A 15,235-nucleotide genomic window follows, 5' to 3' on the forward strand; every position below is an offset into this window, starting at 1 on the left:
GCATGTGTAGAGAACCCATATTCTCCAGTGTTTCAAAAATAACATGTATCACTTTGCCAAAACAGAGAAGGCCTCAAGTATAATGGTGCCCATCAAATTCTTCATTCTCTCACATTTTTGTTTGTGTTTAACTTATTATCAGAAGTGATAGCATACAGAACCTAATAAAATATCATATGTGACTAAACTGTAAACTGTTATGGAATGTGCATACCTGTTGCCAAGCTTGTATTGCAGTGTTTAGAGAATGGACTACATGCTGTCCAACGTTTACAAATACAGAATCAACTATCACGGTGCAGTCAAGCAGCTTTTCTACTACATCGCTGGAAACTGCCATCTGCCCGAAGATGCTGAAGGGTTTTACCACACTTTGCATAGTGACATTTCTGCACTCTAGAAGTTTACAGTCTGCTTGAGCTGAGAACTGGATCTCCTGACAGACAGAACCATTATTCCACTGTCGAAGATACATGTGTGGTTCTCTGAAGGAAACAATCATGTATTCTAGTTCAGATGGCATATTTCTATCAGAAACAAATGGCTGTAGGTACTGTGGTGCAGCTGTTGAGAAAACAAACAAGAAAGACAGCAATTAAGATGAGCCAATACTTTGTGAAAATAAAGGGTGAAATGACATTCAAACTATTCACTTTTTGATTATTGAAATTAGTTTTTGGTGTTTAATAAATTCAAATTATTTCTTGAAGATATTATAATCTTTGGATTCCCATTTGATATCTGAAAACAAAACTGTTTTGTTCAAGTAGGCCTCTTAAATATATATTGTCCAGAAGTTACTTTCACAAAAAAATTGATCACAGAAGCAAATAAATAAACTGAAAAGCAGGTATCCATCTAAAGAGAATTTTATAGAACTGCTCTGTATCTACCAATTGAATCTCAAAAACCAAAACAAAAATATGACTCAAAGAGAGTTAGAGAAAGCAGGTTAAACTCCATTTTTGCTGAAACGGCAAGATGCTTAACAGCAGTTATTTTTTTATTTATTTATTTTTTGAGACGGAGTCTTGCTCTGTCGCCCAGGCTGGAGTGCAGTGGTGTGATCTTGGCTCATTGCAACCTCTGCCTCCCGGGTTCAAGTGATTCTCCTGCTTCAGCCTCCCTAGTAGCTGAGATTACAGGCATGTGCCACCATGCCTGGCTCATTTTTTTGTATTTTTAGTAGAGACATGATCTCGATCTCCTGACGTCGTGATCCACCTGCCTCGGCCTCCCAAAGTGTTGGGATTACAGGCGTGAGTCACCATGCCCGGCCAGCTATGTTTGGTTTTAATCTGATTTTCTCCTCCTCCCTTTATTACATGTAGGTTAAAAACCTAATACATGAATCAACATGTATCACCTAGAAAAGGTTTGGTACAGAACATAAAGATTGAGAAATAATTGTTCAAATAACATTAGTAAACTTATAAAAGGCCACCTGTGGTGTGTGGGAAAATTTAAACTTCCTTCTAAACTTGTAAAAATGATACCCCTTTAAATTAATTTGAGACTATGCCTATCTTTTGTGGAAGGTGCTCATGCTTTTGAAATCAGGCAATACCAAGTATTTTTGGAATCTATTTGCTACTAATGTAATGACTCAGGATGCTGAACAATAACAGACATATTTCTTTCAAAGAGATCTGATATGGTTTGGTTGTGTCCCCACACAAATCTCATCTTGAATTCCCACATGTTGTGAGAAGGACCCGGTGGGAGACAACTGAATCAGTGGGGGAGGTCTTTCCTGCACTGTTCTCCTGATATTCAGTGAATAAGTCTCACAAGATCTGATGGTTATATAAAAACTGGAGCTTCCCTGCACAAGCTCTCTTTGCCTGCTGCCATCCATGTAAGACGTGACCTGCTCTCCTTGCCTTCCACCCTGATTGTGAGGTCTCCTCAGCCATGTGGAACTGTAAATCCATTAAATCTCTTTTTCTTCGAAGTCTCATGTATGTCTTTATCAGCAGCGTGAAAAATGAACTAATACAAGATCATAATTGGAATTATAGTAAAACTAACTTCCTTGAAAAATTCTCATTAGGTAGCATTCAAAAACATGTCAGCTCAATACCATTGACAATTTATATAATAGGTTCATAAGCTGGTTCAGAAGTAAAGGTTATGCCTGTGTTGCCAAGTCAACCCCAGGATAACTTTGCCACTGCTCGCTTTATACTTCCCGAAGATACGTTATCTAAGACTGATGACTTCTGTTCTGAAAACACTCAAGAGAAAATGGTAAGTATTAAATGGATGTTATTCTGATGCTAAAGAAAAGAGTACCTGTGCCTAGTTGGTCAAGGTGATGACAAAGATGAAATTCCAGGTGAGCAAACTGGAAGGAAACGCAAAGGGATGGGACAAACCATGGGGTAAAGCAGGAGTCAACTCTGGTACAGGCAGCCAGGGCTGTTGGAGTCACAAGTGGATCACAAGTGCTTTGAGAACCAGACTCACTTGCAGAGCTATGGGAAAGAAGTGATAAAAGAAGTTCAATAACCAAAATTGCCCAATATTACATGAGTGAAATGTCTTTTTATAAGGATTTCTAAAACTAGTACTGAAAATTCTATAGTCAATATTTTATCAAATCTTCGGTATTTTCTCAAGTAAATTAGTTTTTTTTTAAAAACTAAGTTCGTTTTTGGCCGGGTGCAGTGGCTCATGTTTGTTATCCTTGTACTTTGGGAGGCCGAGGTAGCAGGATCACTTCAGCTCAGGAGTTCGACACCAGCCTGGGTAACACAGTGAGACCTCATCTCTACAGAAAATTAGCTGGATGTGGTGGTATGCACCTGCAGTCCCAGCTACTCGGTGGTTGAGGTGGGAGAATTGCTTAAGCACAGCAGGTCAAGGCTGTCATGCACTACATTCTAGCCTGGAATCATGTTGATTATTCTCTATGAATTCTTCACAGAAAACTTTCAAAGGATTCCTCAAATGCCAACTCATGCTGATCTATCTCCAAATCAATTTGCTTCCATCCACATCTCACAAAACTTATGGGCCATTCGTTCTGTTATTAAGATCAGTGCAGTTCAGAGTGTGACTCTGCCACTCAAAAACACAATACTTCAGTGTCACCATAAATATTTCACTTTTTTTTTTTTTTTTTTTTGTGAGACAGAATCTCGCTTTGTCGCCCAGGCTGGAGTGCAGTGGCGTGATCTAGGCTCACTGCAAGCTCTGCCTCCTGGATTCACGCCATTCTCCTGCCTCAGCATCCCGAGTAGCTGGGACTAAAGGCACCTGCCACCACTCCCAGCTAATTTTTTGTATTTTTAGTAGAGACGGGGTTTCACCGTATTAGTCAGGATGGTCTTGGTCTCCTGACCTCGTGATCCGCTCGCCTTGGCCTCCCAAAGTGCTGGGATTACAGGCGTGAGCACCGCACCTGGCCAAATATTTCACTTTTGTTTTACTTCTCCAGATTGTCCATACCCATATTCCCATAGGGATCAGTCAATATTCTTCATTAAGCACTCACCCCCTACTGTAATGGGTGCCATAAAAGTTATGACCTTGTCTAGAAGAATTAGGGTTCCATGGACAATTACAATGCATGGGTCCTCTCTTGCCCATCCTCTTAACATTATTTTATACAAGTTAAATCTTTATTTTTTTTTTGAGACAGAGTCTCGTTTTGTTGTCCAGGCCAGGCTGGAGTGCAGTGGCACAATCTTGGCTCACTGCAACCTCTGCCTCCCAGGTTCAAGTGATCTCCTGCCTCAGCCTCCTGAGTAGCTGGGATTGCAGGCGCCTGCCACCACGCCCAGCTAAGTTTTGTATTTTTAGTAGAGATGGGGTTTCACCATGTTGATCAGGCTGGTCTTGAACTCCTGACCCCAGGTGATCCACCCACCTTGGCCTCCCAAAGTGCTGGGGTTACAGGCATGAGCCACAACTCCCAGCTTATATGAGTTAAATCTGATCAAAACAAGTTAAATCTGATTAAAATGAATAGTGAAGGTATCCATAGAAGGGAAGATGTCTGCACATGGTGGCTGCTGCTGTGCACAGGAAGCATGCTGCCTAGATTGCATTAATACTAACAGGAGCACAAAACCTGGGAATTTGGGATTGTTGGAGGAGAACAACAATCCTGTTAATTGTGGATCACCGAATTGATGTTGTCCTGTTAACTGTAGATCACTGAATCGATGTTGCCTTTTCCCCACTACTCACTATCTTTCACTCCCTTCTTTTCATGCTGAAATATGCTCTGTAGCTATCACAGCCTGGCTCCCAAATCCATGAGGAGCCTAAAGACAAGCAATGTGATTTACAGTGTCCTAGGAAGAACTGTGACAGGAAACACTAAAGAAAGAAATCCTTGATTTTCAAAGAACTCACAGTCTAACTGGTGATACTCAGTACGTAGACATTTACAAAAATTACCAAACAGAACCAACACCCAGGAATAGGCAAGTGGGAAGTGCTGCCAGAGTGGAAACACAAGAGGAACTTAATGGCATGGGTGAATCATGTGGGATTTTCAGAGGTGTGAATCTTCCATTGGGTTTTGAAAGAGGTTGTGAAACAGGCTGGTGAAAATGAAAGCTAGGAGCATTGCGACATGTTTACTGAGTTGTTTAACCTCGAAGAGTTTAGTTATGTGGTGTAAGCATTTACTGCAATGCTAGTAAATCTCCATTGCAGACAAAGAAAACAGACTTTGGAGCACTAGGTTATTGACTATGCACAAAAACACAGCTAAGTATATTCTTAAAACATCTATAATGGGCACAGTAATCCAAGTAACTTTCTAGGAGTTTGTAGAGTTAACAAAAGATTTCATTGGCAAGATAAAATTAAAACTTGTATTTATTCAGAAAGAGGAAAATATATTAGTTGTATATGTGTTTTACGCATTTGAACTCTTTCCCTTATACTACTCATGTAAGTTTTTAGAAATAGGGCACAATGTTAGTCAAAATATTACTAAAAATCCAGGCAAGAGTTCTATGGGACCAGTTTTTAAAAATGGGTACACAGTTTGAGGGGTTTATCTGAAGCATTTTCCTGGCCAATTACAGTTTTTGACACTCTTGATTTATTTTTCTATCTCCTGAGAGTGGCAAATATTATAATATATTGCAAAAGTTTGCTAAAACATCATGAGTATCTAATACAATATTTACTTGTAACAAATTGGTTGATTCTTCACTTTTCCTAAATTAAATGCACAAAGCAATGGTAAGACATATTTTTAGGTATATACAGTAGCTCCTGAATCATAAAATCATACTCCAGTAAGCATTAGTGCTAGTAGCACTACTCTAGTCAGCAATACTCCTTCAATCTTGAAATCCTGACTAAAATGGTTACTAGGTTAATCTGTATGCAAAAATTAAAACTTTTACTTAAAAACTGGAGTCAACAAAATCACACACTTCTTAAACACAAAATGTGGTATATGTAATTTGAATATACTTTAACTCTATTTTACATTAGCACATTTATAGTTTTTGATATTCTTAACTTAAATCACCATTATATACTATAAAAGTAGCATTTATGTGTTTACCTTTCACCTAAGGATTAAAATGATCTAAGTACAATACAACTAAATAGTCATAAATATGAGTGATGACTCTGCTAGAGACTTGCAGTAGCTACATTTGTATAATTTCCCTAATTAGGTACAACAGTGAACTTTAATCTGATTCAGATCTCAAAAGGTCAAACATCAGATGTATAATAAGCAGAAAAACAAAAGTAAAAAAATCTCACAACTTATAGTATTTGTATTTCAATACTTCCGCTTTTCCCAAAAGACTTTCAAAACAGGTCAAATTCATGGCCAATGGCAGTGTTCACAGAATTATCTGGTGCTCTTCACTTTTAACATGCTGGAAAATAGCTCCTGGAAGCAAGATCTCTCAAATAGTAATACACAGAATTCACGATTCAGTAATTTATTCAGAGGGTTATTTAAGTGTTATTTTAGAACAGTGGAAGCATTCTAGACAGTGAGAAGGATGGCATGTGTTTTACTTATACCTTCATTTTAGCCAAAGAATTACTTACCAACTGTCCTGAGTGACCTATAGAAGGGATCAATTATTTAAACAAGGAGTATCCAGTACATCTAGATGTAGACTGATCCTATCTTAATGGCACTGTGGGGACCCAGGCACAATCCCTAAAGATCCAGCCCTGAATGTCACTTCTGTAAGGATCCCTTTATGGTAATAAAGATTTTATAATGTAGTATAATATAGCATAGAGATTAAGACATGACTTGCTCCTCCTTGCTTTCCACCATGATTGTGAGATTAAGCAGAGAATGACCAAGGTAGGAGAACCCAGAATGAAATGTATACACTGCTATAATTTATATTGTAGTATTAGGCAAGTTATTTCACTTGGCTAAATCTCAGTATTTTTCATTTATAAAATGAGTACAGAAATTAGACCTACCTTTTTCAAATATTACATGAGTTACTGCATATAAACTACTTAGCATGATATCTACCATTCGATTAAAAAAAAATGATGAAAAAAAATCCATTCTTCTTTTTCTTGTTGGCAAGACAAGGTACCATACTGGCTATATAGGTTAATGTTAATTGATTCTCTTTAGCTTCCTAAGAGGGATCTCACAACAGCATATTGGCATTCATCTCAATGGGGCACTGTCTCTCAACGTTGGTTCACATAAATTCTCCCCTACACACTGCAGGAACACTAATCTGTCCACCCCTGGAGAGTGCTGAATGGGTGAGAGAGGATGCAGGAGGACGTGTGTGCCTGTTGCACTGTGTTTCTTCCACTCCTTACAATGGTTGTTTTTCAAATGTCTTAACCCTAACTCAAAATAACAAGCACACTTTTATTGTAATCCAGTATACACATATAAAACAGGGGAAAAGGTTTTCTGAAAATACGACACACACTATTTTTTATTGTGATAATATATTAACATATATAGCATAAAATTTATCATTTTAACCATTTTAAAGTGTACAGTTCAGTGACATTAAGTACATTCACATTGTTGTGCAACCATCACCACTATGCATCCCTAGAACTTTTTGATTTTCCCAAGCTGAAACTCCATGTCCATTATACCCTCACTCCCCATCCTTCCCTCCCCACAGCCCCTGGCAGCCACCACTATACTCTTTATGAATTTGACTACTCTTAGGATCTCATATAAGTAGAATCATATAATATTTGTCTTTTTCAAACTATTTTCTATTTTATTTTATTTAAAAAATTCCAGTTGTAACCAGCTATTTCATAATCCATGAATGTGCTCCAATTTGTAGTTTGAAAAATAACCTTAAATGAGCCTTCAGGTAAAACACTCCTTTAAATCTAACTTAAAAAAAAAAAAAGGAAAAGTAATCTCCCAAGGTTCATAGAGTAGACAACACGACATAGAGAGCTCATAAGTACCATCATCCAAGAACTCTGAGACCTGAGCAGCACCTAAGTACTTTGGGGACTGTGTATGCAAGAAGGACTACATGGCAAAGGCCAACTCCCTGGAGGACTTCGTATACAGAGTTCAATCACCAACTAAAAGAAAATAGCAAAGGGCCTCAAAAGCAAACCTGGGGAAAACTGTAAGTATTCCTTCCATTCAACGAAGAGAAGACAAGAACTCAGCTTTAGCCCTAGGGAAGGGTAAAGGAAAAAATTTTCTGGATAAATCCTGGATTATACCAGTGTGTAACTAGAAACACAGGTGACAAAGCAGTTCCAAACGTCAAGATTTATGTATAAATGGCTTATAACACTAAACGAGTTACCCCAAAATCTAGATACATCTAAAAGTGCAGACCCAAGTAGCCAAATGGAGAGAAACAGTATCTAGAAGGCCACTGTCACTTTTTGGGAGGAGAGAGTTCAACCAGCAGAGAGAAAAGAAATGATTCAGGGACTTATCCATCATTGCGCTTTCTCTGATTCCTCCACTGTCTGTATATACAAGAATCAAGGTTTTGGAAAATGAAAAGGAGTTCTTCACACTCACACACTCATACACACACAGGCTGTGGATCACTGTCTCAAAGATTCCAAAATATGAGTGGACAGTGATTTCTTTAATGAGATCTTAAGGGAGTAGGAAGAAAAAAAAAAAAAAATATATATATATATAAGCACATCCAAAGATGGAAGCACTCCATACAACTCACCAGAGGTTTAATTTTTATCACATGAAGAAAGAGCCAAACACCCTTAAGCCATTTCTCTTTCCAAGATGCCTTCTGTCATAAGTCAGTATTTGGGGGGTAGGAATAAAAACTCCTTATAAGCAATCTGCTCTCACATGCTTTAATATTGTGAGAAGATGACCGTGAAACATGGACAGGAAAGTACCAAAGTCTTGGCACAGATCAAGAATTTAACGTTATCATCAAACAACTTATACAGAATTAACCAGACATACATATTGAGATCTGCAGTTACTATTGTGTTATATGATAAATGTCTGTAATTTGTGTGACTTTCCACAGCCAAAATAAGTATTTCTGGAATTAGCTCTTTAGGGGTGAAGGTAAGAGGGAATAAATAAAGTAAAAAGTTCTTCTGATCCATCAGAAGACACCTGATTGATTTCAAACCCAGGGAACCTGCCAGTGTGGCCCAAGAGAGTAGGGCTCACGACTCCTTTTCCCTTTTGTTCCTCCCAGGGCTAGTCACCTGGTAAGAAGTTGCCAATTGCAAATAAGAGTGTGTGCTTGCTGGATGTCTTCTGTTTGCTCTCTTGACCCACCTTCTACCACTCCCCACCTTCTTCTTTGCCTCCAGAAGGGAGCATTCTGGACTGCACCAACAAGCTACTTTGTCCTCTGGCTTGTCCTTGGATTCAGTCAGTGGGAGGTACCCACAAGGTGACTTAGAAGGCAGAAGGGGAGTGAGGTAAGGGTATGTATTTTCCCGGTTCCTTTGTAGCCAGATCTCTGTACATTAGCTGTGTTCCTCTATCAAACATAGCTACAAACACCCACTCTGAGTTAGAGTTTTGATAATGGCTCTATCACTTGGCTTCTTTTGGCCTAAGATTGGGACAGTTTCCCAGGGTTCCTAGCCCACACTTTTGTAGTTCATTAAACTCTCCCCAGTCACCCAGTCTGAGTAGCCATCTGTTTCCTGTCAGAACCTGACTGATAAGAGGTTTACTTAGGCTTTGGAAACAGGCAATGGGTGTGGACAAATACATACGTGATGGGAGTAACATAAACAGCTGAAATGGATAGCATGACCAGGGCTCCAGAGGCTGCATCCCTTGCCTCTAGTCCAGTGTACAGCAAATAGAAGGGGAAGGCTTTCAAAGGTCAGTACTATAAAGGTCAACATTTACTTCAAATGCTCCCTCCCAAAAACCATAATATGATCAAGCAAACCATTAGTTAAAGATATAGAAACCTAACTAATGACTCATTTTTTATTTTTTGAGACAAGGTCTCACGTTGTCACCCAGGCTGGAGTACAGTGGTGTGATCTTGGCTCCTTGCAACCTCTGCCTCCTGGGCTCAAGCAATCCTCCCACCTTGGCCTCCTGATCAGCTGGGACTACAGGCATGCACTTTTATGCCTGGCTAATTTTTACATTTTTTTTTGTGGAGACAAAAGTCTCACTAATATTGCCCAGTCTGGTCTTGAACTCCTGGGCTCAAGCCATCTTCCTACCTCAGCCTCCCAAAGTCTAGGGACTATAGATGTTAGCCACTGAGCCCAGTCAATTATTGACTCTTTTTTGTCTTCAGTCATTTGCACCGGGGGCTCCCTGTCATCCATTGAACTGGTTAGCGCCTATTCATTCCTTAAAGTCTCAGTTTAGAAGTCAATCTCTCAACACCAAATAGCATATTGGTGATGGAGCCAGGCCTTAAACCTAGGTCTTCCACCTTGAAAGGTGTAATAGGCCGGGTGCAGTGGCTCACGCCTGTAATCCCAGCACTTTGGGAGGCTGAGGCAGGTGGATCATGAGGTCAGGGAATTGAGACCATCTTGGCTAACACAGTGAAATCCCATCTGTACTAAAAAAAAATACAAAAAAATTAGCCAAGCGTGGTGGCAGGCACCTGTAATCCCAGCTACTCGGGAGGCTGAGGCAGGAGGATGGTGTGAACCTGGGAGGCGGAGCTTGCAGTGAGCCGAGATTGCGCCACTGCACTCCAGCCTGGGTGACAGAGTGAGACTTCATCTCAAAAAAAAAAAAAAAAAAAAAAAAAGATGGAATAGAGGTCTTCTATCTCTATTAAATGCTACCTCTATTTACATATTTAGAGTGATGCCATTACCACAAGAACATTAAAATTGCATCTCAATTATAGGCAAGAAGCTCCTCTTTTTAAATTAGGCTTCATGGGATATATTTTTGTGACCTTTCTTTCAGTAATGTCCAATAGTCTGATGTAAATCCTTCTCAAACCACTGAGACCATCCCTTATAAGACAATCTCTAATAATAAAAGTACCAGTTTTTGTCCAGATTTTGATTTCTCATGTGACAGAATATACTGAGGCTAACTGTAAAAGCATGAAATAAACTGTAAAAGCATGAGGCTAACTGTCTGCATGAAATATTGACATATTATCAAATCATTACTGTTTTCTTGCTAGAAATTGGATGAAACAAATATAATCCTTAATATTGTTTTACTATGTTGACTTTTAAACCAACTCTTCTAATTTAATTTCATTAATATCAATTTCTATCTGAAAAATGATTAATCTCAAACAATTTAAAGTGAGATCGATTGTGAAATATCAGCTAAGGTGAAAAATCCCTGGTGAGGACAAAGATCTGTGATTATAATGTCAGATGCTTGGTGAAAAATTGCCTGAATTTGATTGTCCACTTACATTTCTGTTTCCTAAAGGCTCCACATTTCTATACTGCTAAGCTTACCACGAAAGTAATTTTTATAAATGTTTCAGATTCAGAGGCATTAACATTCTCTACAATGCTTCTTTCGATGATGGAAATGCATTACTTCATAATTAGAATCAAGAAGTCATTTCTAACTTGATACTATTAATAAAACTCAGATTAAAAAAAATCAGTTTAGTTATCCATAGCTCTGTTTTCTGAGATTTCCTGGTTTCTGATGAGATAACCTAAACTTAGAAAAGGCAATCTTTCCATCCATGAAATAATTCATCACAGGATGGGTGTTCTTTTTATTGCTGAACTATATGCAGGTAAAATTAAAACACTACTTCTCTAATATATTTTCACTAATTCTATAATACTAACTAAACTGTTAGGAAAGTAAATATTTTTAAAGAGCCCAAATGACCTAGAACTAGAATATATGAAATATAAAACACAAAACACATTATTATCAAGCATACAAAATAATCAATGAAAAAGACTATGAGGCTACAAACCAAAATGTTAACAGAAGTTATCTCCTTGTGATTATGGGTAGTATTGTTTTATTTTACAAATGTTCTTCAGTGAACATATATTAATAAAAATAAATATTTCCAAAGAAAAAGTATTCACAATAATTTATAATAAAAAGTAGAAACTGGAATACAAAGTGGTGTGCTATGAGTATTACCTTGTAAAAGCATGTACACATATGGGCAAAAATAACGGTAACAGAGAAAAGAAAAAACACTTGATTTGCAAGGTACTGGAATGGTGGTTGGTTTTTTTCTGTTACTGTCAGAACGTTGTTTCCAGGGAAAGAAGAAGGTATTACATAAAAGGAATAAGATAACAACACTAAGCCAGCCCATGAGGAGAAGTGGCACGTAGGGCATCCACAGCAATGAACAGCATAGCCTCACAGTACACGTGATAGTATTTGATCCAAGAAAACTGTTCCACTGGTTGTGGTTTACTTTGTTTATTGTCTTTTATGGGGGCATGAGCAAAGGGGCTTAGCAGGTGTGCATAAGCTAGAAGTACTGAAGAATAGATTGCTGAAGCTATTTTTCTCTACTGTAAATTAGTGGATGTGTTAAGTAGGCAAAAACTGAAATGAGGATAATCTGGTCTAGAGATTTTGTGTGTGTGTGACAGGGTCTCGCTTTGTCACCCAGGCTGGAGTGCAGTGGTGAGATCATGGCTCACTGCAGCCTCACCCTCTGGGGCTCAGGAGATCCTTTCCCCAATAGCTTCCCAAGTAGCTGGAACTACAGTTGTGTGCCACCACGCTCAGCTAGTTTTGTATTTTTTATAGAGATGGGGTTTCACATTGCCCAGGCTGATCTCAAACTCATGGACTCAAGCAGTCTACTCGCCTTGGCCTCTCAAAGTGCTGGGATTACAACTGTGAGCCACTTTGCCCAGCCAGCTCTAGGGATTCTTTATTGCCAATGAAGCTTTATAGGTGGATAAAACTTTATCTGCGTAAAATCCTTTGGGTATGAGTTATTTTGGTTAGCTACACAAGTTTCTTAGTGTCTGGAGGCTTGTCGTTTTTCTTTTCTTTTTATTTTTTTAGAGAGTTGCACTTTGTTGCCCAGGGGAGGCTTGTCTTTTAAAGTTTTAAAAAACCAATTAAGATGAAAATATTTCTGAAATTTACCTTTTAGAAGGAGACAATTCAATTTTTTTTTAAACATTTCTTTTAATGCCCCAGGATAATCATTACTCATATTGATTATTATGTTATTAAGCTTCTGTTGAGGTGTGTATATGACTGTATTCCTATTTTGAGGTTCAGGATGACTAGACTTTTTGTTTAGTTTGCTTTTTTGAATTTTTTTCTTTTTATATTTAAGGAACAGGTTCTTAGTGAGGGCTCACAGAGCTGTATTATGAGTAAAAACACAGGATTTTGAGTACACAGACTTTGAAACATCAGATTTTGTCTTTCTTTGTGGTTCTCATCTGTTGTTCAGACAGACGCAGCTGCTAGACAGCTGAGATACAGTTAAGTGAGGGGTCACTAGATAGGAAAAGATGACCATAGTTTCCCAGTGTAATACTATCATCTCATCTTTCACTGAATTACCTTTGGTCATCAGCTCCATTTTGACTGCTGTTCAAGACAATTCTCCAAAGATCTGAAGATACTAATTTCTTCTGGTCATTCACAAGATTGACATCCGGCAACTGCAGTTCACAAACTTTGCTTTCAGACAGACTAAATTCTCTAAATGCAACAAAAACCTTCTGGAGTTCATCCCAGTATTCCAAGCTACAAGGAACCTATGTTAAAATAAAAAAAAATTTAGAAGTTGCAAATAGAAACTATGCTTTTATATTTGTTGAAATTCATATTAAACCTTTATAAAAGTTATAGCATTAAGACCTTTAGAGGAGAATAAGGTTATAAAAGACAGCAGTTTAGGATTTCTTTTCATATTATTATATATTCATCCTGTTTATTTTTAAAGAACAATTCAATAATAATACATATAAACAGCCAAAATTTTAAAAGTAATAATGGAGAACAAATTCTGCAAGGTGTTAAATGTATTATAAACCCATAGTAAGTAAAAGATAAGGCTAGTGTAGTAACATACAAATAGATTAAAAGAATACAATAGCAGAGAAAGGGCTAAGTACAGACAAAATCTTACTATGTAATGAAGGTGCCAGCCAGGCACAGTGGCTCGTGCCTGTAATCCCAGCATTTTGGGAGGCTGAGGCAGGCAGATCACCTGAAGTCAGGAGTTTCAGACCAGCCTGGCCAACATGGTGAAACCCTGTCTCTACTAAAAATACAAAAATTAGTTGGCCAGGCATGGTGGCATGCACCTGTAATCCCAGCTACTGGGGGAAGCTGAGGCAGGGGAATTACTTGAACCCAGGAAGCAGAGGTTGAAGTGATCAGCGGTCACACCAGTGACTGTACTCCAGCCTGGGCAACAGAGCAAGACTATGTCTCCAAAAAAAAAAAAAAAAAAAAAGGTAATGAAGGTGCCACATCAAATAAGTAGGAGAAAGATGGAAAATGAAGTTTGCAAAAACTGACTAGTCACTTGGTAAAACCAAGTGGGTCCCTACAGCATTCTTTACACAAAAGTAAACTCCAAAATGATAAAATTGCTGAAGGCTAAGAAGTGAAAGTGTAAGAGTGTAAGAGAAAAAAACATGCTAATATTTCAAAAATGTTATAATAGGGTAGACTTTTGTATGTATGGCATGAAACCCATGACAAAATCAAAATTAAAACAGTCAACTGGGATAAGACAGGTAACATTCGATGACAGGTGAAGGAATATTCATTCTGATAGGAGACGGCTCTTACAAATCAATGAGAAAATGATACATAATCACAGAGAAAAGACAGATTTTACAAGTTCCTCAACTGTGCCAAACGTCTACTGCAAGCAGAGCATCCCCCTGGGGGCGCTTCTGCATCATGCCTGTGGGACTTGGGAACAAGGGGAACCAATGAAAACATGATGCTCATGCTGCTTGCCATGCCACAAGCAATAGAGTTCTTTGCTTCTGGCCAAGCAGTCTTATTCCTTCTGCCAGCACCCATGAAACACTAACAAGATAACTTACTAGCTTGCACTGGGTAAAATCCCAGACCCTCACAGCAATTAGATCACAGAAGAAAAAATATAACCAGCCAGTAAACACAAAAAGATAAAAAGATACTCAACTTCACCAATACTCAAAGAGATTCAAATTAAAACAATAATGTAATATTTTATTTACTAACCTTTCAGTTGAAGAAGACTGACAGGTCTAAGTACCGTACAAGCATGAGAAAAAACAACTTTTTTTTTTTTTTTTTTTTGAGACAGAGTTTTGCTTTTTCACCCAGGCTGGATTGAAGTGGCACGATCTCGGCTCACTGCAACCTCCGCCCCATGGGTTCAAGCAATTCTTCTACCTCAGCCTCCTGAGTAGCTGGGATTATAGGCAGGCGCCATCATGCCTGGCTAATTTTTGTATTTTTAGTAGAGAAAGGGCTTCGCCATGTTGGCCAGGCTGGTCTCAAACTCCTGACCTCAGGTGATCCACCTGCTTCAGCCTCCCAAAGTGCTAGGATTACAACCATGAGCCACCACGCCCAGCCAAAACTTTTTTTTTCCCTAGGAAGTATACTTCTAAGAATTTGTTTTACAGAGATTCCAACGCAAGAGAGTGTGTGCATACAATATATACGTATATACACACGTGTGTATGTACTTCAGTACTGTGTTTATTAATAAGAAAAGTTGAAACAAGTCGAATATCTGTCAATAGATTGGTTACATGTAACATGCAGATCTATAGAATGTATTTCTACACAACTGTTAAAATGAATAAAGAATATCTCTATGCCAGGCGTGGTGGCTCACGC

General features: G+C 38.4%; 1 protein-coding gene across 8 annotated transcripts in view; it reads right to left on the minus strand.

Annotated features, from left to right (window-relative positions):
- The window catches only part of VPS13B (vacuolar protein sorting 13 homolog B), an 859,202-nt gene that overhangs the window by 98,392 nt on the left and 745,575 nt on the right, over positions 1-15,235 (minus strand). For all 8 annotated transcript variants that reach the window (XM_050801187.1, XM_050801183.1, XM_050801189.1 and 5 more), the window contains 3 exons: positions 12,944-13,140; positions 2,296-2,477; positions 215-564 (listed from right to left, as the gene is read on the minus strand). In XM_050801187.1, the coding sequence (XP_050657144.1) occupies positions 215-564; positions 2,296-2,477; positions 12,944-13,140 (729 nt within the window). The remainder of the gene's footprint in view (positions 1-214; positions 565-2,295; positions 2,478-12,943; positions 13,141-15,235) is intronic.

This window comes from Macaca thibetana, chromosome 8 (genome assembly GCF_024542745.1).
Source record: "Macaca thibetana thibetana isolate TM-01 chromosome 8, ASM2454274v1, whole genome shotgun sequence".
NCBI classification, from domain to species: domain Eukaryota; kingdom Metazoa; phylum Chordata; class Mammalia; order Primates; family Cercopithecidae; genus Macaca; species Macaca thibetana.